At 47.0% G+C, this 24,379-nt stretch overlaps 1 protein-coding gene across 2 annotated transcripts in view; it reads left to right on the plus strand.

Annotated features, from left to right (window-relative positions):
- Positions 1-24,379, plus strand: part of ALOX5AP (arachidonate 5-lipoxygenase activating protein) — a 53,274-nt gene that overhangs the window by 13,864 nt on the left and 15,031 nt on the right. Inside the window, exons 2-3 of one of the 2 annotated variants that reach the window (XM_032294416.1) lie at positions 10,186-10,310; positions 18,759-18,858. In XM_032294416.1, the coding sequence (XP_032150307.1) occupies positions 10,241-10,310; positions 18,759-18,858 (170 nt within the window). In that variant the 5' untranslated portion in view covers positions 10,186-10,240. Of the gene's footprint in view, positions 1-10,153; positions 10,311-18,758; positions 18,859-24,379 lie in introns of those variants that run through there. The other variant, XM_032294415.1, reaches the window with a different exon arrangement.

Below are 24,379 nucleotides of genomic sequence, written 5' to 3' on the forward strand. Positions count from 1 at the left end.
GCCAATTTGGCTCCAGCCATTGCTGAGTGCTCATCCTGCCAAGATAGAAATCTATGCCAATATGGCACCATTCCCTGGGCTAGAAAGCCAACTGGTGCAAGGTTGATTACATTGGACCATTTCCATCATGGAAGGGGCAGTACTTTGTCATCCCTGGAATAGACGTTTACTCTGGATATGGGTTTGCCTTCCCTGACTACGATGCTCCGCCAAACCTACCATCCATGGACTTAATTCTATTTGTTATAAAATTTCATCCACCATTGCTTCTGACCAAGGAAGTAATATTACAGCAAAGGAAGTACAGATATGAGCTTCTGATCATGAGCTTCACTGGCCCCACTGTGAAGCAGGTGGCCTGATTAGAACAATGGAATGAATTTTAAAGGCTCACTTATAGCACCAGCTAGATGGCAACACCTTGCTGGCCTGGGGTTATGCCCTCCAGGATGCTTTAAGTCAGTGACCAATATATGATGCTATTTCTCCTACTGTCAGGATTCATGAGTCCAAGAATCATGGGGTAAAAATGGGAGTGGCTTTTCTCGCTATCACCCCTGGTGTTCCAGTAGTGAATTTTTCCTTCCCATTCCTGTAACTTTGGGCTCTGCTATTGCAGAAATCTTAGTTCCTACGGGGGGAATGCATCCATTAGGGAGTACAATGGTGGCTCCACTAAACTGACAGCTGAGTTTGCCATCTCCTGATGCCAGTGAACACACAAGCAAGGAAGGGGCTTCCTTTCCCACCTGGGGTGACTGATCCTAATTACCAAGGAGAAATTGGGCTACCCCTTCACAATGACGGTGAGGAGTATGTACTCTATGTGTCTGTGACTAATGTCAATGGAAAGTGACACTAACCTAGTACACGGAGGACTGATCATGATCAAGTCCCTTCAGGAATGAAGATTTGAGTCACCGGGCAAGGAACTTGGACTCACTGAGGTGGGCATATTTCAAGGAGAATATTCTATCTACATCTATCTATATTCCATCTATATCCATCTGTATTCCTCTCGAGGGGAATATAGAATGAGCAGTGGAAGGTAGTTATAAATATCAGTCAAAACTCACACAACCAGTTTAGGAAATGAGGATGGTAATAGTGTTGAATATTTCTTCTTTGTCTTGACATAAATGTATCTGTGCATATATTAACCAGTTTATTTATTTATTATTTTTTTTTTTTTGAGATGAGCTCTGCTATGTTGCCCAGGCTGGTCTTGAACTCCTGAGCTCAACTGATTCCACTGTTTAGTTCTCCAAGTATCTGGGACTACAGGCATGCACTACCACACCCAGCTAACCAGTGTTTTTTCTATTCCTCTGGTCAATGTCTCTACTATACAATTTAATATGTGTAACTTAAATATAAAGTTAATGGTAGTTAACTTTGTATCTCAGTATTTAAGTTACACGATATCAAAAAGGGAATGTGACTTGGTCACAAGCAGAATTAATATCACCCAAAGATGAATAAAGAGAAGAGGGTGAGTGCATTTTCTATTGGATGAGAGAAAGTTTCATTGTTAGACGGAAGCATGATTTTACCATTTTTTTTTCAGTCTCACTCTGTGGCTCAGGCTGGAGTGCAGTGGTGTGATCTTGGCTCACTGCAACCTCTGCCTCCTGGGTTCATGTGATTCTCCTACCTCAGCTTCCAGAGTAGCTGGCATTACAGGTGCACCAGGCTAAATTTTGTATTTTTAGTAGAGAAGGGGTTTCTTCATGTTGGCCAGGTTGGTCTTGAACTCCTGGCCTCAAGTGACCTGTTTGCTTTGACCGCCCAGATTGCTGCAGTTGCAGGTGTGAGCCACTGTGCCCAATCACCATGGTCTTTTTGGAAGTCAACTTCATCATGGTTAAGAGGTGCATATGGATGCTAAGCTAACACCAGGTAAGCCCTGGTAGGTTTGTATTTTGTCAATATGCCTACGCTGGAGCCATGTTTCCCCAAATTCACTTTCCTACATACCCCTGGATTAGCGTGGACCACTGGAGATGTTTTACGTGAGATGAGGAAGGTGGGAGTGAAGGAGCAGCATCTTTTTATGCTAAGCAGGTGAGCAAGGGCATGTGGCTCTGTCTCACATTATTGGGAATCTGCCCATCATGTGGTTGGCTTCGGTCAGTGGCTGAGCTCACAGCTGTTCCAGCTTTTGCTGGAAACTCCTTCAGTATCTCTGACTGCTCTGTGATGAGGGCATCACATTCTCCTGCAGAAAGCCCCCAGGGTTGAAATTGTGGCTTCCTGTTGTTGAGTGACAGATACGGATTCCAGCCCATCCTGTGGTTTCTTGCAAATTTCAGTGTCAGCTCAGTCTTGCGGATTTTGGGTTGTCCTTGATTCTCACACTTCATGCCCTTGTTCCCTTCCTGAGTCTGCCCTTTAGAGTTTAGGATTCAGCACCAGACAAAGAAACAGCAACCTCCCTGTTAAGGGTTGAATTGTGTCTCCCCAAAAGGTAGGTTGAGGCCCTACCTGCCAGGACTTCAGAATGTAACCTTTTTTTGGGAATAGCATCATTGTAAATATAATTAATTAAGATGAGGGCATACTTGTTCAGGATGGGCTCCTAATTCAATACCGCTAGTGTCCTTATAAGACGGCCACAGGAAGACAGAGACGCCAGGGGAAAACACCATGTGCGGATGGAGGTGGTGGCAGGGGCCTGCCAAGGACTATAACCAGAAGCCAGGAAAAGGCAGGAAGGAAGCCTCCCTTGGAGATTTTAGAGGGAGCATGGCCCTGCCGGCACCTTGATTTTGGACTTTATTCCCTAAAACTGTGAAATATTGTAATACACTTCTGCTGTTTTAAGCCTCTCAGTTTGTGTTACTTTGTTACAGAAACCACAGAAAACAAAAACACACTCGACTGTTGAATTAGCTGCCATAACTGCATAAGGTCGAATCCTTATAATGAATCCCTTAAAAATGTGTGTGTATATATATTTAAAAAGATAAAATATCTTCTAGTGGTGCTGCATCTCTGGTCAATCTCTGACTGATACAGGATATGTATTTTAATTTGTAATGATGAAATACTCGGGTGAAATTTCCAGGACAGATGGGAAGTGTATGTTTAGCTTTTTAAGAAACTGCCAACTTGGGGGAATTGCTTGAGGCCAGGAGTTCAAACAGCCCGGGCAACATAGTGATACCCTGTCTCTACAAAGTCGGAAATTTAGCAGTGTGTGGTGGTGTGTGTCTGTGGTCTCAGCTACTCAGGAGGCTGAGGTGGGAGATTCGCCTAAGCCCAGGACTTTGAAGCTATAATGAGCTATGATCACACCACGGCACCCTAGCCTGGGTGACAGAGTGAAAGCTGGTCTCTGAAAAAGAAACTAACTAACAAAAAAGAAACTGTCAAACTCTTCCCAACATGTTGCCGTTTTTACCTTTACCCTTTTACATTCTTCCCAGCAGTGAATGGTAGTTCCAGTTGCTCCATACCCTTGCTAACCATTCCAATAGGTGTGTGGTGTTATTTCATCGTAGCTTTCATTTGTATTTCCCTATTGACTAATGAAGTTTAACATCTTTTCATGCTTTACTGGCTGTATGTATAGCTTCTTTAGCAACATATCTGTTGTTTTCTGAAGAGCAGTTTTACATTTTGATGAAGTCTAATTCATAGATCTTTTTTTCTTAGATGGTTCATGCTTTTTGTGTTATCTAAAAAATATTCACCTTCTTCATGGTCATAAAGACTTTCTCCTACGTTTTCTTTTGGAAGCTTTATATTTTTAGTTTTTATGTTTGTGTTTAAGATCCATTTCTAGTTATATTCTGTGTGATTTTTTGGAAGGGTCAAGGTTCATTTTCTTTCCCATAAGAACATATAGTTGTTCTAGCACTCTTGTTAAAAAGACTTTCCTTTCCCCATTAAATTACTTTGGTAAAACTCAACTGAGCATATATGAGCATCACAAATTTTAATCCTGTTAGAACTGAATGTTCCCAAGGCAGGTCGTGCCCGTGACTGACCTCCTTTCCTTGGCCAGCCTACAAGACAGATAAAGCCAAGTCTGGAGCAAAGAAATCCATGTCTAAACTTATTTATTTATTTATTTTTGAGATGGTCTCTCTCTGTCACCCAGGCTGGAGTGCAGTGGCACCATCTGGCTCTGCTTCCTGGATTCAAGCGATTCTCATGCCTCAACCTCCTGAGTAACTGGGACTGCAGGTGTGCACCAATATGCCCGTCTAATTTTTGTATTTTTAGTAGAGATAAGGTTTTGTCATTTTGGCCAGGTTGGTCTTGAACTCCTAACCTCAGGTGATCTCCCCTCCTCGGTCTCCCACAGTGTTGGCATTACAGGTGGGAGCCACCTCACCCGGCCTTAACCTTTGTTTTCTTACACAACACACTGCATGATGTTTTCCATATGTGCGGGTCATTTGCTTCATTTTCCTACAGACTCATAAGGAATACACAGTGTGGTGTGAGTTTGTGATGGGAAAAGGAAGAGGTTTTGTGGATAAGACGTTGGCTTCCTGCTATCTGTCTGTGTGAATGGCTATGGATTTTGCCTTCTATTTGTTTGCTTTGTACTGATATGCTCAGCTTGCAACTTAAGATTCTAGAGAAAGAAGGTCATATGTGTAAAGCACTCTGAGCATGTATGGAGTTTAATCAATAGCATGTGAGGTTACAGCAATTCACTAACTTTGTTGTTTCATCTATAGAATGGCATGAGGATTCATCTCAGTTTAGTTCAATTCTGTTCAGAAGCATGAGCTAGCTGTTCATGGAAGGAAAGGCCACCTGATTGTTGCCGGGGGAGGAGAAATGACACTTTAACTAGGTTGATTTGGTTCTCACAGACACCATTGGCATGTGACATCTGGAGCAGACCATGCCTGGTCTTTCTGTTCATATCACTTATCCTTTAGATCAATATCGGTCTGAATATTCTTTAAACTAACTGAAATGAAAAGGAACTGTTGTTTAACCATCCATAATTTGAGCCTGTAGGCCTGGGCTGTACCTCTACACCCTGCCTGGCACTGACCCCACCTCCTGCCTCCTCTCCCTCACCACCAGTCAATCCTCATCCTAATGAACGCAGAGGGCAACCCTGAATGGGGAGTGGGGGGAAGAGATGTCATGAGATGCCAACGTGCACCCTAAGGTGAGGATGAAGGCCACATGAATCTTGTAGCCTGACAGCCTGGCAGAGTGGCCCCCTGTTGCCATGGCGATGGAGGCGTGTTGACACAAAGTGTCTGCACAGCTCCTAGGATTTTTAACAGCAGCTGGGCAGAGCCTCAGTGTCCCTGAATTGCTGCCCCCCTGAGTCGCTGCATGGCCCCAGCTGTCCAGATCTCTGTTGACAAATGGTTGTCCTTCACAGTCAAACTACTAACAGTACTCTAATTAATGAATGTGCTAATTATTCTTGCCTACTCCCTGCACATTTGTCTAACTAACCTGTCAGGCACAGATCAGTGCAGCATATGCATAATTACGGAGGGCGCGGGGAGCAGGGGACGGGCGGGAGAGGGGTGGGCTCACAGCCCTGTAGCTGTGGGATATTTCTTGTTAAATTACCTTTGTTAATAGTCAGATGTGGTGGGGATATGTTATCTCCCGTGAAGCGTATATGTCTTCCTTTCTAAAAATCTCTCTTTGGGGCTAAGAAGCCATTGCTCAGAGGTTTAGCCTGTGAGGGGACTGTCAGGCACAAATGCGGAAGGACCAGGGAGCCCCAGGTTCTGAAGACGACTCCAGTGGCAGCATGTAGGGTGGTTTAAACCCCAGACTTTAAAGCCAGACCGGCCTGGGCTTAACCCTTGTTCTGCTCCTTGCTCTGTGGGTCTTTGCCTTGAACACATTTTTTTTTTCTTTTTTAAGACAGGCTCTCCCTCTGTTGTCCAGGCTGGAGTGCAATGTTGAGATCATAGCTCACTGAAGCCTCCACCTCCCCAGCCTCAAGCGATCCTCCTGCCTTGGCCCCGGGTAGCTGGGACTACTGGTCTGTGTCCCCAGGCCCGGCTGACTCATATTTTATAGAGACGGGTGTCTTGCTGTGTTGTCCAGACTGGTCTCCAACTCCTGGACTGAAGCCATCCTCTAGCCTCGGCCTCCCAAAGTGCTGGCGTGAGCCACCATGCCAGGCCCTTCACCACACTTTGGACCCCTCTGAACCTCAGTTTCACTTTCTTGGCAATGGTGGGGGACTAATTTGTCCCTCAGCAGGTTGCACTGAGGAGCAAATGTGAGGCTCTGGGTACAGTGCCCAGCACAGCCCAGGTCCCCACGACACAGCCCTCCGGATGCGGGAATCCGGGCAGGCAGGGCGGGCTGCGCTCCCCTCCCCGGCTCTCCCGGCGCGCCTCGCCTTTTTGTTCTGTCTCAGCAGCTCTCTATTGAGATGAATGGCGTTTCCAGAGGCTTCACCTCTGATAAGTGTTCCTCTGCAGCTGCAGCCAGAATCTTAATGTGCGCGCTGTAATTTAATGGCCGTCTGGGCTATTAACACGCTCTCTCCAGGTGAAGGGGACTCGCTCCACCCCGGGGCCTCTGCACGTGGTCTGCACGCCAGGGGGGGTGACTCCATGGAGCTCAGGGCGGGGTGCCCAGCACCTCTCGCCAGGCGCCTTTGGATCTTCTAAATCGCCAATGGCTGGACATTTCTCCCGTGTGTGGGGCCCCAGAAGGCGTGGGTCCGTGCGTCCCACGGAGCCGGGAAGGTTTCCAGTGGTGGTGAGGGCTGACCAAGTCGGTCCCTGTGGGTACTGTTTTCTGTGTGCCGGCAGACTGGGACGCGTTTTAAAGGATAGAGAAACTTCTTTACAAACTGAACATTTTTTTTTTTTTTTTTTTGAGACGGAGTTTCACTCTTGTTACCCAGGCTGGAGTGCAATGGCGCGATCTCGGCTCACCGCAACCTCCGCCTCCTGGGTTCAGGCAATTCTCCTGCCTCAGCCTCCTGAGTAGCCGGGATTACAGGCACGCACCACCATACCCAGCTAATGTTTTGTATTTTTAGTAGAGACGGGGTTTCACCGTGTTGACCAGGATGGTCTCGATCTCTTGACCTCGTGATCCACCCGCCTCGGCCTCCCAAAGTGCTGGGATTACAGGCGTGAGCCACCGCGCCTGGCCCAAACTGAACATTTTAAGCTGTCCAATAAGTATTGGACAGTCGAAGTGCAGCAGTAAATTTACCTCTCCCTCCCTCTTCCCAGATTTTCTTTGTGGGATTAGTCCCCCTCTGCCATATGATAATCGTGAGAACCACCAGGGTCTTCCTTCTCCTGCCATCTGGTTGACCTCTCCAAGAATGGACACCCGGCCAGCCTGGGCGAGTGAGGCAGTCCTGACAGATGAGATGAGAGAAGTCAGTCTTTGATAGGTGATGGAAGCTGTAAAATGTGGAACTCCGGAGTTGGTGAAGATGTCTCCAGAAAACAGGTCTGCAGGGAGAATACATCTGACATGCTAAGAGAAGCTGAGAGAGAGCAAGAGGAGAGATTAGAAGAAAGACAGAGACAGAGGTAGAGAGAAGGGGAAGAGAGAGAAAGGGACGAGAGAGAAAAAAGAGGGAAGGAAGGGAGGGAGGGGGGCGGGGAGAGAGAACTCCATTTAAGAGTGCTACATTTAAGAGCGTGAGGGGCTCGGCCTGGGGGCCCGCTCTTGTAATCCCAGCACTTTGGGAGGCCAAGGTGTGCAGATCATGAGGTCAAGAGATCGAGACCATCCTTGTTAACATGGTGAAACCCCATCTTTACTAAAAATACAAAAATTAGCTGGGCCTGGTGGCACGTGCCTGTAATCCCAGCTACTTGGGAGGCTGAGGCAGGAGAATTGCTTGAATCTGGGAGTCAGAGGTTGCAGTGAGCGGCGATTGTTCCACTGCACTCTAGCCTGGTAATAGAGCAAGATTCTGTCTCAAAAAAAAAAAAAAAAGAGAGAGAGAGAGAGAGAGAGAGAGAGAGAGAGAGAGAAAGCTCTCTAGCTCCAAGGCCTAACCACATCTCTGCTCTTTTCAACTTCGGTTGTCAAATTTTTAGACTCTGAGTGAATACATTCTCCTTTTTCCTAAGCTAGTTTGAGCTGAGTTTCTATGGCTTGCAACCGGACTGCCTTGGTAGGAGGACTGCCTTCATTTCGGGTGCATTGTCACTAAGATGTGGTAAATGTTAGAAAGGCTAATTCTTTATGGGGTTCAAACTCCTTGGCTACCAAAATCTAAACATCCCCTGAAACTTATCAAACTGCTCTTGCAAGCGCAGAGCCCTAACCAGTCTTGTAATAACTCTGTGGTAGTTAATTTTATGTCACGTTGATTGAGCTAAAAAATACCCAGGTAGCTGGTAAAATGTTATTTCTGGGTGTGTTGGCGAGGGTGTTTCTGAAAGAGATCAGCACTGGACTCAGTGGACTGAGTGAAGAAGATCCACCCTCACCAATGTGGTGGGTGTCATCAATCCACTGAGGGCCTGAATCGAACAAAAAGTGGGCAGAAGGCCAAACTCCCTCTTCTTCTTCAGCTGGACCATGCGTCTTCTCCTGCCTTTAGACACTGGAGCCCCTGGCTCTCCAGCTTTTAGATTCAGACGGGGTCTTGCACCATTGCCCTCCTTGATTATCAGGTCTTTGAATGCAGGCTGGTCTCCACCAGCTGCTTCACTGAGTCCCCAGCCTGCAGATGGCACACCATGAAACTTCAGGGTCTCCATGATCATGTGAACCAATTTATTATAGATCTGCAGTATGTATGTATATATATGAGAAGATTTATTTATATACTGGTTCGGTTTCTCTGGAGAGCTTTGGCTAATATAAAGTGTACACTCTACAAAGTGCCCGAGGTACTCAGGGAGTACCAAAGTGTGTCATGACCAGCCAGACTGCCCCAGCTGCTGGCTTCCCCACATGCAACTCGGCACGCTGCCTTCATCAGCCTTTCTCTTTCAGTTGAACCGAGGACACTCAAGCTGGCCTCTGGCACTGTACTTATGAGGGCGCGAGCTCTTCCCCCACACTGACCTCTTCCATGCCGAGATGCAGCCTTCCCTGCTGCCAGCAGTTACAGCGGTCCATGTTCTCAGTCAAAGTGAAGTTTTGATAAAAGCATTTCTTAACCAATGCCAAATAGCTGAGTCTGGGACAAAGATTGCAGATATTTTGCATTTTCCATGTGACCTCAGAGGGATTACCATTCACACTGAGCTGAGCTGCAGAATACCAGGCAGCCACCTCGCCTACTGAGCAGGTCCACTCTTACACTTTCTCAGAAAGCAGAGCCTCTCTACTCTGATTAAGTTGAAAAGAATTTCCAGGAAGGTGTTTCTGCAATTGCCTCGGAAAACCCAGTTGCAGTGTTTGACAATCCTTTGGAAATTTCCCTGAGGGATCATCTGTAACTCCATTTCTGCCTTTTACCTAAATTCTTTGGTTTGAATTCTCTGGTTTAATTCATTAATTCCTTTTATTACTTTTCTCTGAAGAAATGGAGATATCAGCTGTCCCTTTCCACTGCCATTTAATTCTTCCTTCATTCCAACCTTATGCAGCTGCTACTGAAAGCTATGTGTTGTGTTCACTTTCTTTTTTCTTGGAATTCAAGGAAAGAAGGCCAGTACTTGGGGCACAGATCTTTCGGTGTTCTATATATTTTTGCTACAGTTTCATTTTACTTTTGTGTGTATGTGTGTGTGAGACAGAGTCTTGCTCTGTTGCCTGGGCTGGAGTGCAGTGCCACGGTCATTGGCTCCCTGCAGCCTCAAAGTCCTGGGCTCAAGTGATCTTCCCACCTCAGCCACCCAAAGTGCTGGGATTACAGGCTTCTGCCACTGTGCCTGCCTGACCTGAAAGTTTTGGTTTTTCTTTCCCTTCTTTCTCTTTGCTGAAGTCAGAGATGATGGCAGCTTCCAGATTCTCTGCTGCCTGTGCTGGGTCCATGCTGGTCATGGTCTTGGGTTCGAGATTCATTCTGGAGGCTCTCAGGGAGGTTTCTCATGACAAGGAAGTGTGCTGGCTTTGTCTGCTCCTCTGCCAAGCCCTGCATCTCCTGGTAGATCACACTGAACCACAGCCAGGGCACTGTGGTGGCTAGTTAAAAAAAAAAAAAAAGAAGAAGGAAGAATAGGCACTGTGTAATTGTGCTGGGAAGCCTCAGAAATTCTAATGATGAAAGAGTGCAGCCTCTCACTTCCCCTTCCTGTGCAGGGCAGGTTGTGGAGCCAGAGCCAGAGCAGTCCTCTCCGGAGAGCCTGAAGCAAACATGGATCAAGAAACTGTAGGCAATGTTGTCCTGTTGGCCATTGTCACCCTCATCAGTGTGGTCCAAAACGGTAAGGAAAGCCCTTCACTCAGGGAAGAACAGAAGGGGAGATTTTGTTTGATGGTTATTTGGAAGTCAGGCTTAAGCAATTGTGTCTTTACCTTATCTCTTTTTACTTCTTTTTATTTGAATGTACAGGGCTGTGTATATTTCTGTGTAAATTTGGGGTTTTTCTTCTGTTGGTCTTTCACTTTCGCGGTGATGACTAGTCCCATTTTTAGAGCCAAGACTGCAACTTGAAGGATTTTGCTAAAACCCTTACAGAAGTGTCTATGATCAGCATTTTAACTACTAATTAATGTGGCCAGGCAAGGGGTGGAAGGCAAGAAGACTGGAAAGGGAACATGATATACACCGTTACTCAGACACTGGGCTTCTCTAACATCTGCAGTGCAATTGAAGTTACCAGCCATCTGCAGATTAAAAAGAACGTGATTTCGAAAGGCGTGCAGGAAAAATCATCTTACTATTTTTCCTCTATATTACTTTTTTTTTCTTCTGAAGAAACATTTTTTTTTTTTTATGATACCTTCATCTTCTCTAGCAACATATAATTTTGGAAGCTTTTTAAATATACATTGCATACTTCAGAAAGAGAAGGAGAGAGTAAAATTGCCCTGTTTGGGGTTTGCATCTTCATTAATTCTGCTATCAATTAAAAAAAAGAAACCAGGCAGGATATCTAGATGTGAAAAGGCAGGATTGTGTGAGCTGCCTCCCTAAAGCTCTGAGTTAGGACTGCCTCCTACCACTTTCGTATCTTCAGTGGCTTTGTGTGTTTTAGATTTATTAAGATAGAGAAAAAAGGAGAGTAATTCTAAGGGCAGCTGCTGTAGCTTTGTGGTGATTACTGCACATTGACACGCTGTCACACTTTGAAACTTCCAGTATTTAATCACTTTGGGATATTCTGCTATTTTCTCCCATCTTAAGTGTGGACAGATGCTGACGATGTAGGCTTCTGGGCACAGAGCAAGGCTCCCCGTCGGCCTCCACACCAGAGAGGCCCAACTTTGCACACTCCAAGTATGTTTTCTATAAGAACTACACTTTGTGGCTTTCTGACCCAAACATTTTTATACTAAATGACACACAACAGAGTTGTAGGTCAGAGAGGGAACAAATGGCTTATTTAGGCCCCCATTTCCTTGAGGCTTTATGATTTCACACAAGGCTCCCTTGGCCCTGTAAATTGGCAACTATTCTTTTATGCAACCTGCATACATGTACAGGGACCCTGCTCTGGGCCAGATAGTATTCTGGGTACAGGGGGATAGAGCAGGAACAAAACAGCTGCAGGGATGAACTGGTCAGCCTGCAGCCACCCCTCCAGTCGCTGTGAAGGTGGCTGTATGGGTGGGCAGGTGGGCAGCACTTATTCAGCTCCGGGAGGACCTCCCCTCTGGTCCTTCTCCTAGTCGCTGTGAAGGTGGCTGTATGGGTGGGCAGGTGGGCAGCACTTATTCAGCTCCGGGAGGACCTCCCCTCTGGTCCTTCTCCTGACGCCACCAACAAAGCTGAAGGGCATTGGTGGACAGGGGAACTAGTGCCCCCTCACCTGCTTGTGCAGTTGGGGCTGAACGCAGCTAGGAAGTTTGAGTTCACTCTCTTCAACTCCCTCTTGATTCAGAGCTGAGCTGGGAGAAGGTTCAGAGCTCTCTGTTTCGATGACAGGGTCTCCTCACCTCTCCTAATGGAGGTGCACCAGCAAACTGCCCCTGCTCTGCCCACAGCTTTGTCCTGGCCTTTGCCATCATGGTCTAGCAAACCCTGCTCAGATTGAGGTGGGTGGTGAGATTTCTCATTCTGTTTGATGCAGAGGATTAAGTCTTCTTCTGTGGGACAAGTGGAAGGTAGAGGTAAGATTAAAGATGGCCACATGTCTGAGTCCTGACAGTTACAATCTGGAGGGCTAGACTTTTCGGAGACCACAGGGCTCAGTGGCCCACGAACAGAGTTCTAGGAAGTGATGGGCTTGCTGGGGGTTTCCTGGCTGGGGAGATACTAGCATGGACTAGCAGGGAGCTCATTTTTAGGCTGGAGTGTGATGGCCTGCACGTCACTGCCTCTGCTTCTCCATTGTCACAGTTGCCCTCCTGGGAACCAGCTGGGGCAATGTGTGGTCAGAGTGACTTTGCACAGTTGTCCTGCCCCTGCTCAGGAAGGGAGTTTCTGTGGACACTTTGAAACCACAGAAGGACCCCTTGTATACCTCTCAATGGAGAGGGCAAAACATTCAAACGATTCAGGAGATAACACCACTCATTGTTTTTAACCGTAAGTTTTTAGGCAATCACAAAGATCCAGATGTATGTTCAAACCTCTCTTTGCAATTCTGATTAACCTCAATGTTGCAACCGTAGACCAACCTTGCAGAGTTCAAAAAAATATGCAAAAACCCTGCCTTTCTTCTTCCTCATACCCCAAAATGCCATTCTGAACACTTCCTGTTAGTCAAAAAGATTTCCATGTTGTTACCAGGCACCGTACACAGTCTGTGTCCAGGACAACACGGCACAGTCCACGTGCGCCTGTGGCCGGGTCGGGCTCTGCATGCTCTCTACACGTTGAGAGCCTGATTTTCTGTGATTGGGCAGAGCTGGCCCACCTGGTGCAATGTCTTCCTCCACCTTGCAAACGTTCTTTAGTCATCAGGATCTTCGAACTTGTAACCCTTTCCAACTTGATCCAGCAGAAAGCAGATCTGGAAAAACAGAACACGTTTAAAATACATCGTTCTAAGAAACCTTGAGTTCCAGAACTATCAAAGCCTGCTTCCCCAGAGAATACAGATATTATTGAGCAAATGGGCTCATCGGCCAATACTACGGCACTGACTTCTGAGAAAAGAAAGGCTTTATTGCAAGGCTGGCCAGCAAGGAGACAGAAGCTGGGCTCAAATCTGTCTCCCCAGTTTGGGGCTTAGGGCAAGTTTTAATTAGATAGATGCATTTCTTGTGAGCAGCAGGCAGAGAGCCTCCAACTTCTCCTGCCTAGCTGCCAGCAGCTTGGACATGATGCAGACCTGGGAAGCACATACTGTATTTGGAGAAAGTGACTGGGAAGAAGTGTGAGCTGAGGGGAGGGACTCAGTGCCCCTGAGCTACACTTAGTGGCGGCAGAGGAAGGATGTCCTCCTGCAGGAGCGCAGTTCCGCGTCTGCTCCGGTTGTAGGGGAGCTGGCAGGCATTCGCAGTGTCCTCTTTCCCCCAGGAGAGGCAGCCTTCTCTAAGTTTTGGAGACATTATGGCCCTGCAGTCATAAGGGTCTGTGAGCATGGTGCTAAGGAGGGAAATGGAACTGCTGTTACTATTTCCACCCCAACACACACACACTCACAAGAAACCTCACAAGCACCATGTTGGAAGACTGCCATCCAACCTGGGGTTTGATAGGCTCGAGAAACAGAATCATAGACTCATGAAGTTCTCCCAAAGCAGGACTCTTCCTTACAGTACCCACCCCCTAGCTGCTTCTTCCTGAACATGGCAGTGATGGGGAAACTCACAACCTTCCAAGCTTGCCTTTCCTATTGTTGCCTGGATTGAAAGCTTGCGTTGTGGGAAGAATGGTGCTTCCTGCTTCCTGCTGCGCTTGGTATTATCTCATGTAATCTTTGCACCATTTAATCCTTGCACCCACCCACTTGTGCCACTACCTTCGCAGAAACTGGAGATGTCACTGTAGGCTGACCTGTCCTTCACTGTGCCTGTTTTGTTCCCTGCATTATTCTCCTGCACCCGGACACTGCTGGGCACAAAGACAGGTCTCTATGAGTGTTTGCAAGTAGATAATGAAATATATACTATTCTTCTTCTTCATATTGAGACAGACTTTCACTCTGTCCCCCAGGCTGGAGTTTGGTAGTGTGATCCTGGCTGACTGCAACCTCTGCCCCCTGGGCTCAAGTGATTCTCATGTTTCAGCCTCATGGGTAGCTGGGACTACAGGCATGTGCCACCAAGTCCAGGTAATTTTTGTATTTTTAGTAGAGACAGGGTTTTGTCATGTTGGTCAGGTTGGCCTCGAACTCCTGACCTCAAGTGATCCTCCTGCCTCAGCCTCCCAAAGTTCTGGGATTACAGGCATGAGCCCAGCCTAGAAATATATACCATTATTTATTCCTGTTTTACAGATAAGCAAAGTGAGTCATGGAGAATTTGGACCATTAGTTGAAAGTCTCAAGGTCAGGAGTCGTGAAGCTGGGATTAAAAACTAATCATCTGACTTTAGAGAGTAGACACTTGCACCAGGCATATTGCCTCCAATTCATTCATTCAAGCACTCACTGTTCAAGAAGTTCTTATGTTGAGCTGAAACCTGCAGCCCTATGCCTTTTACCCAGCAGTCCTGGTACTGTTCCCTAAAATCCCTCAGACTGTGCCTGCTCTTTCTGTGTTTGCAGTGTCAGCTGTAATGTCCCCTCTTCAGCCTACTGTTTCTGGAGTCCCTTGCCATTGGGAGACCTCTCCTCTTCCTGTGTTCTTTCTAAGAACACCTAGGCAGATAGGTGTCTTCTGTACAGGGAAGCCGTTCCTGAGATCCAGACACCAACTCTGTTAGAATAATCTACGTATGAGTTGTTTTTTTGAGAACTGTGTGTCATTGCTGACTCATATTAACTCTGGGGTTAACTAAAATCTCCAGATCTTTTTATGTTTGTTGAGAAACATATTTGACTTCTCGGGCCCCCAGTTTCCGTCACTGAGCAGTGGAGTGATTGATAACCTCACGTGTGGTTACTAAAGGTTTTGCACAGTTAAAGTAGCCCGCAGTGCGCAGGTGCAGAAGGTGTCTCACAACGCTATGCAGCCATCTCTCTATCTGTGACTTTGTCTCTCTCTCACACTGGTTTTGGCTTACTGTTAGCAGCCAGCTGAGATAAGTATGTTAATGGTCTTTGCATGCATCATTTCTGTAGCATACTGGAGGATTGTAAGAGATTGGGGAGTGAGGGGGTGGTGAGGAGTAACAAAGGCAGCCGCTTCTTCCAAGTTTACCTTAGAAGGAAGGAGAGGTAGACCTTAGTGGAATGTTGGACTGAGGTGAGATTGTTTTTGTTTTGTTTAAAGGGTAGGGAAGATCTGTGGGTGTTTCCAGGATAAAGAAAAGGAGAGAATATGATACTAAGGATTCTGGAAGTGGAGAAGGAGCAATGAAATACAGACTTGAAGACAGTGTATGGACAGGATCAAGATCGCAAGTAGAGGGCACAGCCTTAGAGAAAAGGGAGGGGCTTGGTTCTCTGAGCAAGGAAGGAAAGAAGAGAGGCAGGTGCAGAGAAGTACAGCCACGTTGTGCTGCTAATCATAGAAAGAACCTCTTTTTTTTTCGAGACAGAGTCTTGCTCTGTCACCCAGACTGGAGTGAAATGGCAGCATCTCTGCTCACTGCAACCTCCGCCTCCTGGGCTCAAGCAATTCTCCTGCCTCAGCCTCCCAAGTAGCTGGGATTACAGGTGTGCGCCACCACACCTGTCTAATTTTTTATATTTTTATTAAAGATGGGGTTTCACTGTGTTGGCCAGGCTGATCTAGAACTCCTGACCTTGTGATTTGCCTGCCTTCGCCTCCCAACGTGCTGGAATTGCAGGCATAAGCCACCACGCCTGGCCACCTCTGACTTTTAATACAATCATCCCTTGGTATCTTGGGGGGTGGTTCCAGGACCTTCCTCGGATGCTAAAATTCCTGGATGCTCAAGTTCCTGATATAAAATGGCATAATATTTGCATTTAACCTACACACACCCTTCATATAATCTCTAGATTGCTTGTTTTGTCTTTTTTTTTTTTTTTTTTGGAGATGGAGTTTCACTCTTGTCACCCAGGCTGGAGTGCCATGGTGCAATCTCAGCTCACTGCAACCTCCGCCTTCTGGGTTCAAGCAATTCTCCTGCCTCAGCCTCCCAAGTAGCTGGGATTACAGCACCACCTCCCACCCCACCACCTCTGGCTAATTTTTGTATTTTTAGTAGAGATGGGGTGTCACCATGTTGGCCAGGCTGGTCTTGAACTCCTGACCTCAGGTGATCCACCTCCTTCTGCCTCCCAAAGCGCTGGGATTACAGATGTGAGCCACTGGGTGCAACATAGATTACTTATAATACCTAATAGAATATAAATGCTGCGTAAACATTTGTTATACTGTGTAGTTTAAAAAAATAGTAACAAGAAAAAAATCTATACATGTTCAGTACAGACAAATTTTTTTTTTTTTAATAATTGTGGTCAGTGGTTGGTTGACTTTAGGAATGCAGAGGCTGCAGATACAGAAGGTGGCGTTCATTAGCCCTGTTTATGTGTTCAGAGGCGGGAGCACCATATTGGGTTCCGGAAAGAAACTGATCAGCATTTTCTGTCATACTCTGGTAAGAACAGATCTTTCGAATGGACAGGCGTATTAAACCCTGTGCAGCTGGTGGAAGCCTGCAGGGAGCTCCATGGTGACAGCAATAGGGGAAACATGTCCTCATATGCCCCGTTGGGTTTGAAGTCCCAGCTGCCCTGCTCCCCAGTGGCAGGGTAACTCTGGGAAAGTTGCAGGGTTCTTACTTACAGAGTGGGGACAATACTACCCACCTCACAGAGTGGGTGCAAAGCTCAGTGACGGAATACATGGTAAGTGCCCACCACGGTGCCTGGAATGAGGTGGGCCCTTCCTTTATGCAAGAGAGTCCTACAGATACGCCCAAAGTGGCCACATTGCTACAGAAGGAGTGCTATTTGTGTCGAAAAGGGAAACATGAAAGGCTTTTATTCCTGGCCGGGCGTGGTGGCTCACGCCTGTAATCTCAGGACTTTGGGAGGCCGAGGCTGGTGGATCACAAGGTCAGGAGTTCAAGACCAGCCTGACCAACATGGTGAAACCTTGTCTCTATTAAAATTACAACAAAATTAGCTGGGCGTGGTAGCACATGCCTGTAATCCCAGCTACTCAGGAGGCCCAGGCAGGAGTATTGCCTGAACCTGGGAGGCAGAGGTCGCAGTGAGCCAAGATCGTGCCACTGCACTCCAGCCTGGGCGACAGAGTGAGACTTAGTTTCAAAAAAAAAAAAAAGAAAAAGAAAGAAAGGCTTTTATTCCTATACACAATTGAAAAGCACCCTTTTAATGTCTTTTTGAGGAGCCTAATATAAAGTTGACAAAAAGGAACCCTGTGGTTGGATCCCTGACCATCACATGTATCCCTTTTTCACTCTTGAAAAGGAGTAAAGGAATAAAATAGGATAGGAGAGGGGGAGAGAGACCTTCACCGCCCATCATCCAAGCTATAGTAAATCCTCCAGACGGTGTCTCCTTGGCATCTCTGACGCCCCCGCAGCCGCCACTCCAGTTCACTCCTATCTTGTCCCCGATCCTGGATCTGACCCTGCTAAGTGCCTGCCACACTAAAGACAGGGTGACTTTCTGATGACGACATTCCTCTGCTTAAACCTGTCAGTAATTCCTTGTTGCTCTCAGAAGGAACTAAGTTCTGAATTTCTTCACACGACTCTCAGCAAGGTCATAGTCACTCTGCTGAGCCCCAGGGGCGAGTCTCAGTGGTCACCTTCTTGAAGCCCTGGCTCAGTTACTACTTTCTCATTGGGGCTCATGGAGCCCATCCTCTTGCATGTGTCAAACAGCCCCTTACCATGCCCTTCTTTGGCCCACAGCTGAGCACATGGTATCGTTTTCGTTTATGTACTTTGCTTAATGTGGATGATCTGTCTCCTCCTCTGCTGCCCTCGCCAGAGCATCAGTTCCTCGAACCAAGGCTCTTTGTCTGTTCTGTTCTTGGATGCAAGCTAAGTGTCTGGCACATCGTGCCAAGTGGTCATGGTTACATGTCATTGAAAGAACGGTTCATCACCTCCCTCTTTGGCCTTGTCTGTGGTTCTGCTGAATCCCACTCCTTCCCCAGCGCCCTCCATTCCCCCTCCTTGGCTGGGCGTTCTGAACCACAGACAGTGCTTTCCCCTGGACCTTTGCATATTCCGTTCTACTAGAGTAGAGTGGCCCCTCTCCCTCTCTCTGCTTGGCTAATTTCTACATTTTCTTCAGATTTTATCTTAGGTGTCATTCCCCCTAGGAATCCTTCTGCGACCCGACATGGAATTAAGTTGCCTCCTTTGACCCTGAAAGTGCCATGGACTCACTCAATCTCATCTTGGCATGACTGGCTTTGCCGTGCAGAACTTGTTTGTCTGCTTCCCTTGTTTGTCTATTCCTTTAGACTGGAAGATCCTGGAAAGCGGGGCGTGTGCCTTGCTTGTGACTGCATTTCCAACACCAAACACAGTGTTCAGTACAGAGCAGCTGCTGAGTACATTTCTGTTAAATGACAGTTGATGGAGGACATTTAGGGCTGTCTGGAGGTCAAGTCAAGGAGGCATTTAACATTCTAGTAAAACAAGGAAGTAACAGGCTCCTGAACATGGCCGCGGTGAATCAAATGCAAACTTTTTCCCTTGGCAGGATTCTTTGCCCATAAGGTGGAGCACGAAAGCAGGACCCAGAATGGGAGGAGCTTCCAGAGGACGGGAACACTGGCCTTTGAGCGGGTCTACACTGCCAAGTGAGTCCAAACCCTGATTTTGCTAACAGGTGGGAGCATGGGCAGGGGGACCTCCCTCCAGGAGTGATGACCACCCTTAAGACCACAGGTCTGTCTGAGCCAACTTTCTGAGCATCAGGGAGGTGAGGAAGGTTGGACTTCACTGAAGAGGCTTTGTGAACACCCTTCATTGTCTTCGTGAGTGCAAGCATTAAAAGAAAGGGAGTGGGGATATGGGACACATTGGTGGAGTGAGGTGTGATCTCTGCAGTTTCAGAAAGATCTGAGACAGTCATTTGGTTAGAGAAGTTGACCTATTTCCTGTGGGGTTAGACCAGAGGTGCTACCGTGAACACCAGCCATGACTCACCAGTCGCCTTTAGAAGCCACAGGCAGGACACGCTGGCGACATCCTTCAACTCACCCGCCCCTCGCTTTCCTGCGGGTGGAAGTCTGGAGGTGACACCAGTGCATTTCTAACACAGGGGCTACTTGAGCCACTAGAACAAGGACAGAAAGAATGGGGACATTTTGCAGGTGCTTTCCCCCTCTCTCATTCGTGTCTTTGAATAAAAAGGCTGTTTGAAAACACCTGAGTGGCTCCTAAAGATGGGTGCAATCTATTTGGGATGCAAATCCGAATGAATGTTATTCAAATGTTCACTTCTCCTTTAGGCAGAGTGTATTTCAAGGGTCAGCCAGTGGCAGGCGTGTTGGGGACTATGGACTATGGACTAGGGGCCTGCCACAGAGGAAGGCCTCATGCTAGGGAGCTAAGGAAGGAGCTGGCCTTCAGTCCCCGCCCAGTGGCAACTTTGATGCCCCCAGAGATCCTTCCAAAGGAGGAGTCATGGTCACCCTAGAAAAATACATTCAGAATGCCGAGAGTGGCACAAACTCAGGACAAAGATTCACACTGCAGGGTCGGAGTCCCTGGACCCGTTGCTGGCACCATGGGAGCAGATGGGAGGGAGGGTCCCCTTCAGAGGGGCACCATTGGCTTTTTGCGAATTAAACTGACGTCAAGGGATCTTGGTGAACAGGACCACATCACGCTCACCGATATACTTTCTCTTCAGTCCTTCCCCTCATCTAGGTTTTTTATTTTTTTTTCGAGATGGAGTCTCGCTCTGTTGCCCAGGTTGGAGTGAAGCGGTGTGATCTCGGCTCACTGCAACCTCCGCTTCCTGGGTTCAAGCAATTCTCCTGCCTCATCCTCCCTAGCAGCTGGGATTATAGGTGCACACCACCGCGCCTGGCTAACTTGTATTTTTCACCATAGAGACAAGGTTTCACCATGTTGGTCAGGCTGGTCTCGAACTCCTGACCTTGTGATCTGCCCACTTCAACCTCCCAAAGTGCTGGGATGACAGGCGTGAGCAACTGTGCCTGGCCTTATCTAGGTACTTTTAATTTTTTCAGTGAGGTGTAGGCATGGGGGAATTGGAGGGGATGGCTCCTGTGTTGCAGGTTTTCATTGGCTGCTTTGCTCCCTCAGCTCCTAAATTGCTGGGCCACTCTTGAACACGTTGGTACGGTCGTCACAGTCTGAGTGCCTGACCCCTTGCCCTCTTTGGGCATTTTCCCTTTCAGACAGCCCCTGAGCGCTCACAGTGCTGCTTCTGCGGGCCACCTCCATCTCCCTCTTTCTCCATGTGCCCACCTGCTTTGGGCTCCACTCCCTTCTGCCAAGTCCTTCTGTCCGGGTGGATTGCAGCAGTCTGGGCTCAAGGAAATCCGTTGCTAAACTGATTACAGAGAGGTTTCTATTTTAACTTCTAGGCCTTCCATGTATTAATTCTCAGAATCAATTTAAGATGTTTAAAGGTGATTTAAGACATTTTAAAACCATTTGAAGGAAAGTACAGAAATTACGTCGGTTGCTGTCAGCCTCTTTGCACCATTGGAGAGAGAGATACTAGAGCCCCACCTCAGACACATCCACATGCAAGAGGTGCAAAGAAGGTGTCTTTGATGAGGCGAGGTCAGAACGTCTCCCCAGATGCAATCCAAAGAAAGCATTCCTACTATGCTATACCAGTTTGGAAAGAGAAACTTCTGCCTGGTGATTGCATTCTCACTGGTCACATTGTGTTCTATGGACTCCTCAGCTCAACCGATTCGGAGAAGTTACGGTGCAATTTCACCATATCTGGTTAGAAGTTAAGTTTCCATTTTGCTGGCAATGAAGAAGAAATGGAGCAGGCCAGGCTCTGTGGCTTCTGCCACATCTCCCCAGGATTGAGTAGCTCTGTTTCTAAGAAGCCATGGTGCTTAGACCTGGCCTTGCTAGTTGCCAACCTCCAAATTGCAGAAGTGCCCTTTGGTTGGTGGCTGTGCTGTGTTGTTTGGGAAGGTGGTCTGGAAGCTCCGCAGTCATTGGGGATCCAGAGGTAAAAAGCATAAGAGGAGAGCGGAAGGCGATTGTTGCTGCTTGGACATCCCCATTGTGGGTGTTGCAGCCCAGCTCTCAAAGCCCAAGGTCTGAACACTCAGTCTCCATGAGAGGGAAGGAGAAGGATGACGGAAGGAAGAGATAGCCGTGGAGAGGTAGGAGCTAAGCGGGCAGGGTGGAGTGTTTTCTTTAAGATAAAAGTTGTCTGGACGTTTCTGTGGTTCTGTTGCAAAGACCACTTCCTCCCTGGGCCGGCAACATATCTGTGTGCCTTTCTGGGTTGTAAAAAGGGCCAAAGATCAATGCAGTAGGCAGCTACATGCTGCCAAAACCAAGAGGCAGCTGGTCTGTCTGCCTGTGCCAGGAAATCACTAGGAACGGGGTTGTGTGTTATTCTAGAAGAAAGTCGTCCCAGCACTAACTTCTCCAGGGGCATCCAGGAGCAGCAAAAAGGGTTGCAAGATGACCCGTGAGTCTGCAGGAAGAAAAGAGCATGCATTGAATCTTGCTATCTGAAAAGTAAGAAATGAAGCTTTACTCATTTTTTGTGTATACATGGACAGTAGTTTGTGTATGTAGTTGATAACGCAAATATACCTGTTATAAGGTTGCATGCTCAAAACTTTTAGTTGATGCGGTGTGGGATCATAAATCTTTAGTGACCATAGCTATAAACGAAAAATGGCATGAAGGATAATTGATACTGATGGGTTAAAAGGCCGGATGCATGTATTTTTAGCATGAAATATGACTGCTGACTGATACAGACAGCTCAAGATTCTGGGGCAGCTGATGAACAGATACCCCAGCCAGTGTGGCTCATCAGCTCAGACTTGGCCTTGATTAATGGGCTGTTCTTCCACCATTTCTCAATTATTTCTTCTTCCGCCTGATTCTCAGGACACAGCTGAGACAGGGTTTGAGAGCTAAAAGGAATTGGACCTGGACTCTGTTCACCTGTATATTTTAATATTTATTTATTTATTTATTGGAGAGACAGAGTCACACTCTGTTGCCCAGGCTGGAGTGCAGTGGCACAATCTTGGCTCACTGCAACCTCCGCCTTCCAGGTTCAAGTGATTCTCCTGCCTCAGCCTCCCGTGTCGCTGGGATTACAGGCATCCGCCACCATGCCTGGCTAATTTTTGTATTTTTAGTAGAGATAGGGTTTTGCCACGTTGGCCAGGCTGGTCTCGAACTCCTGATCTCAGGTGATCCACCCGCCTCAGCCTCCCCAAATGCTGGAATCATAGGCGTGAGCTACCGCACCAGGACTGTTCATGTGTATGAAGCACAGTTTAATGCCCTATTCCCAGCCGATGAGCACAGCTAGGGCAGCCCTGGTCAAAGTTCGGTTTTGGAGAAAAATCCTAGTTAGCTGACCTAAGATTTCTCTTTGTGAGTGTAAGTAAGCACAGGCTACAGAGAGAAGGGTCTCTGGAGAGGTGTAATTTCCTAAATGGATTACAAGTTCATGGACTTTTAACAGATGTTACAGGGGATAACGAGTTCTTTTTAGACAGACTTTTGAGGACGTTTAAGGGCACTGTGATTCTTGGTTTTCTGAGAGAAGAATGTATTATTTATAGACACCCCCAACCCCTGCTTTTTGCAAAGTGTATCAAAACATGTTTTGGGAATACCACCCTTACGTGGCTTCTCCCTACATCTCTCCATATCTGTTCTACACTCACTTTCTTTCTTTTTTTTTTTTTTCTTCTTTCTTGAGATGGAGTCTCGCTCTATCACCCAGGCTGGAGTGCAGTGGTGTGATCTTGGCTCACTGCAGCCTCTGCCTCCCAGGCTCAAGCAATTCTCATGCCTCAGCCTCCCGAGTAGCTGGGATTACAGGCATGTACCATCATGTCTGGCTAATTTTTGTAATTTTAGTAGAGACAGGGTTTCACTATGTTGGCCAGGCTGGTCTGGAACTCCTGACCTCAGATGATCTGTCCACCTCAGCCTCCCAAAGTGCTGGGATTACAGGCGTGGGCCACTGGTGCCCGGCCTAGGCTCACTTTCAAGTAGTATAGACTTGTAAAATTATTTAAAGGTGAGAGGTCTACAATGATCCCGTTAATTAGTATTGCTACTATTATTAATAAACTGTTATTAATTATATTTACTTACTTTAAATTAATCCAAGCTAATTAACAGAACACTAAAGAGTTTCTGTGTTTTATTCCCAGAGGTGGAGAAAAATAGCAACAAGTCCTTTTCTCCATAAAAACATGAATAGTGCAGGGTGTCAAGTTGAACATAGCACAGCAAACTGTTGCAAGATCTGCTGAGTAGCTCCTATTTAGACCTGAAGAAATGAGACGCAAAATTAGTTCATCAGTTCTGTTTTACAGAAAAAGTAGTGCAAAATTTCTCAAAGAAAATCCAGAATAATAATAATTGGTCGGTAGGAAAGACATTTCCACTGGGGGTTAAGAAGGAAGACATTGGACAGTAATAGCCAGCACTTATTGAATGCTTACTGTGAGCCACGTGGCACTTCATCTCGGTTCATTCTCACAACAGTCTAGGGCGGTAATTACTAATGTCTCCATCCACCTCTTGTAGATGAGCACATTGAGACTCAGAGAGGCTAGGAAATGCACCCACACTCACATAGCCCAAGAGAGGCAGCCATGGCATTGGGCCCAGACCGTGTGAACTTCAAAGACTACATGAGCGGCCACTGGGCATCTGCCATGGCTTAAGCCACTTGAATTCAGCCCAGCAGCGGCCCCCTCTCCAGGAGGAACACATGAACTTGCAGCTTCGGGTGGAAGTGGCACTTGAGGTCTTGGATGGTGAGAGGGACCAGCTTGAGCCAGAGCGAGGAACAAGGCTCTGAGAATATTCTGGAAATCCACAGGAGGAGCCCATTTTCTTACAGCTGGGAGAATTTCATTCAGCTCCAGGCTGACCATGTTTTATTAGGAGCCAAGGTGACTTGAACTAATAGTTGGGAATGGTTGAATACTGACCCAAGGTCAGATCACTAGACAGTTCTCATTTCTAATGAGCAAATCCCTTAAACAATTAATTTTTTTCCTTTTGCCTAACCCAGACAAAATCGCTACTTAAAAACAAACAAAAAACCTGAAACATGAGTAAGAGGAGGAAGCAGAGGAAATCCTTGATATTAATGGGTTT

The sequence above is a fragment of the Sapajus apella genome, unplaced genomic scaffold (assembly GCF_009761245.1).
Source record: "Sapajus apella isolate SASKATOON/1434 unplaced genomic scaffold, GSC_monkey_1.0 scaffold32, whole genome shotgun sequence".
In the NCBI taxonomy this organism is placed as follows: domain Eukaryota; kingdom Metazoa; phylum Chordata; class Mammalia; order Primates; family Cebidae; genus Sapajus; species Sapajus apella.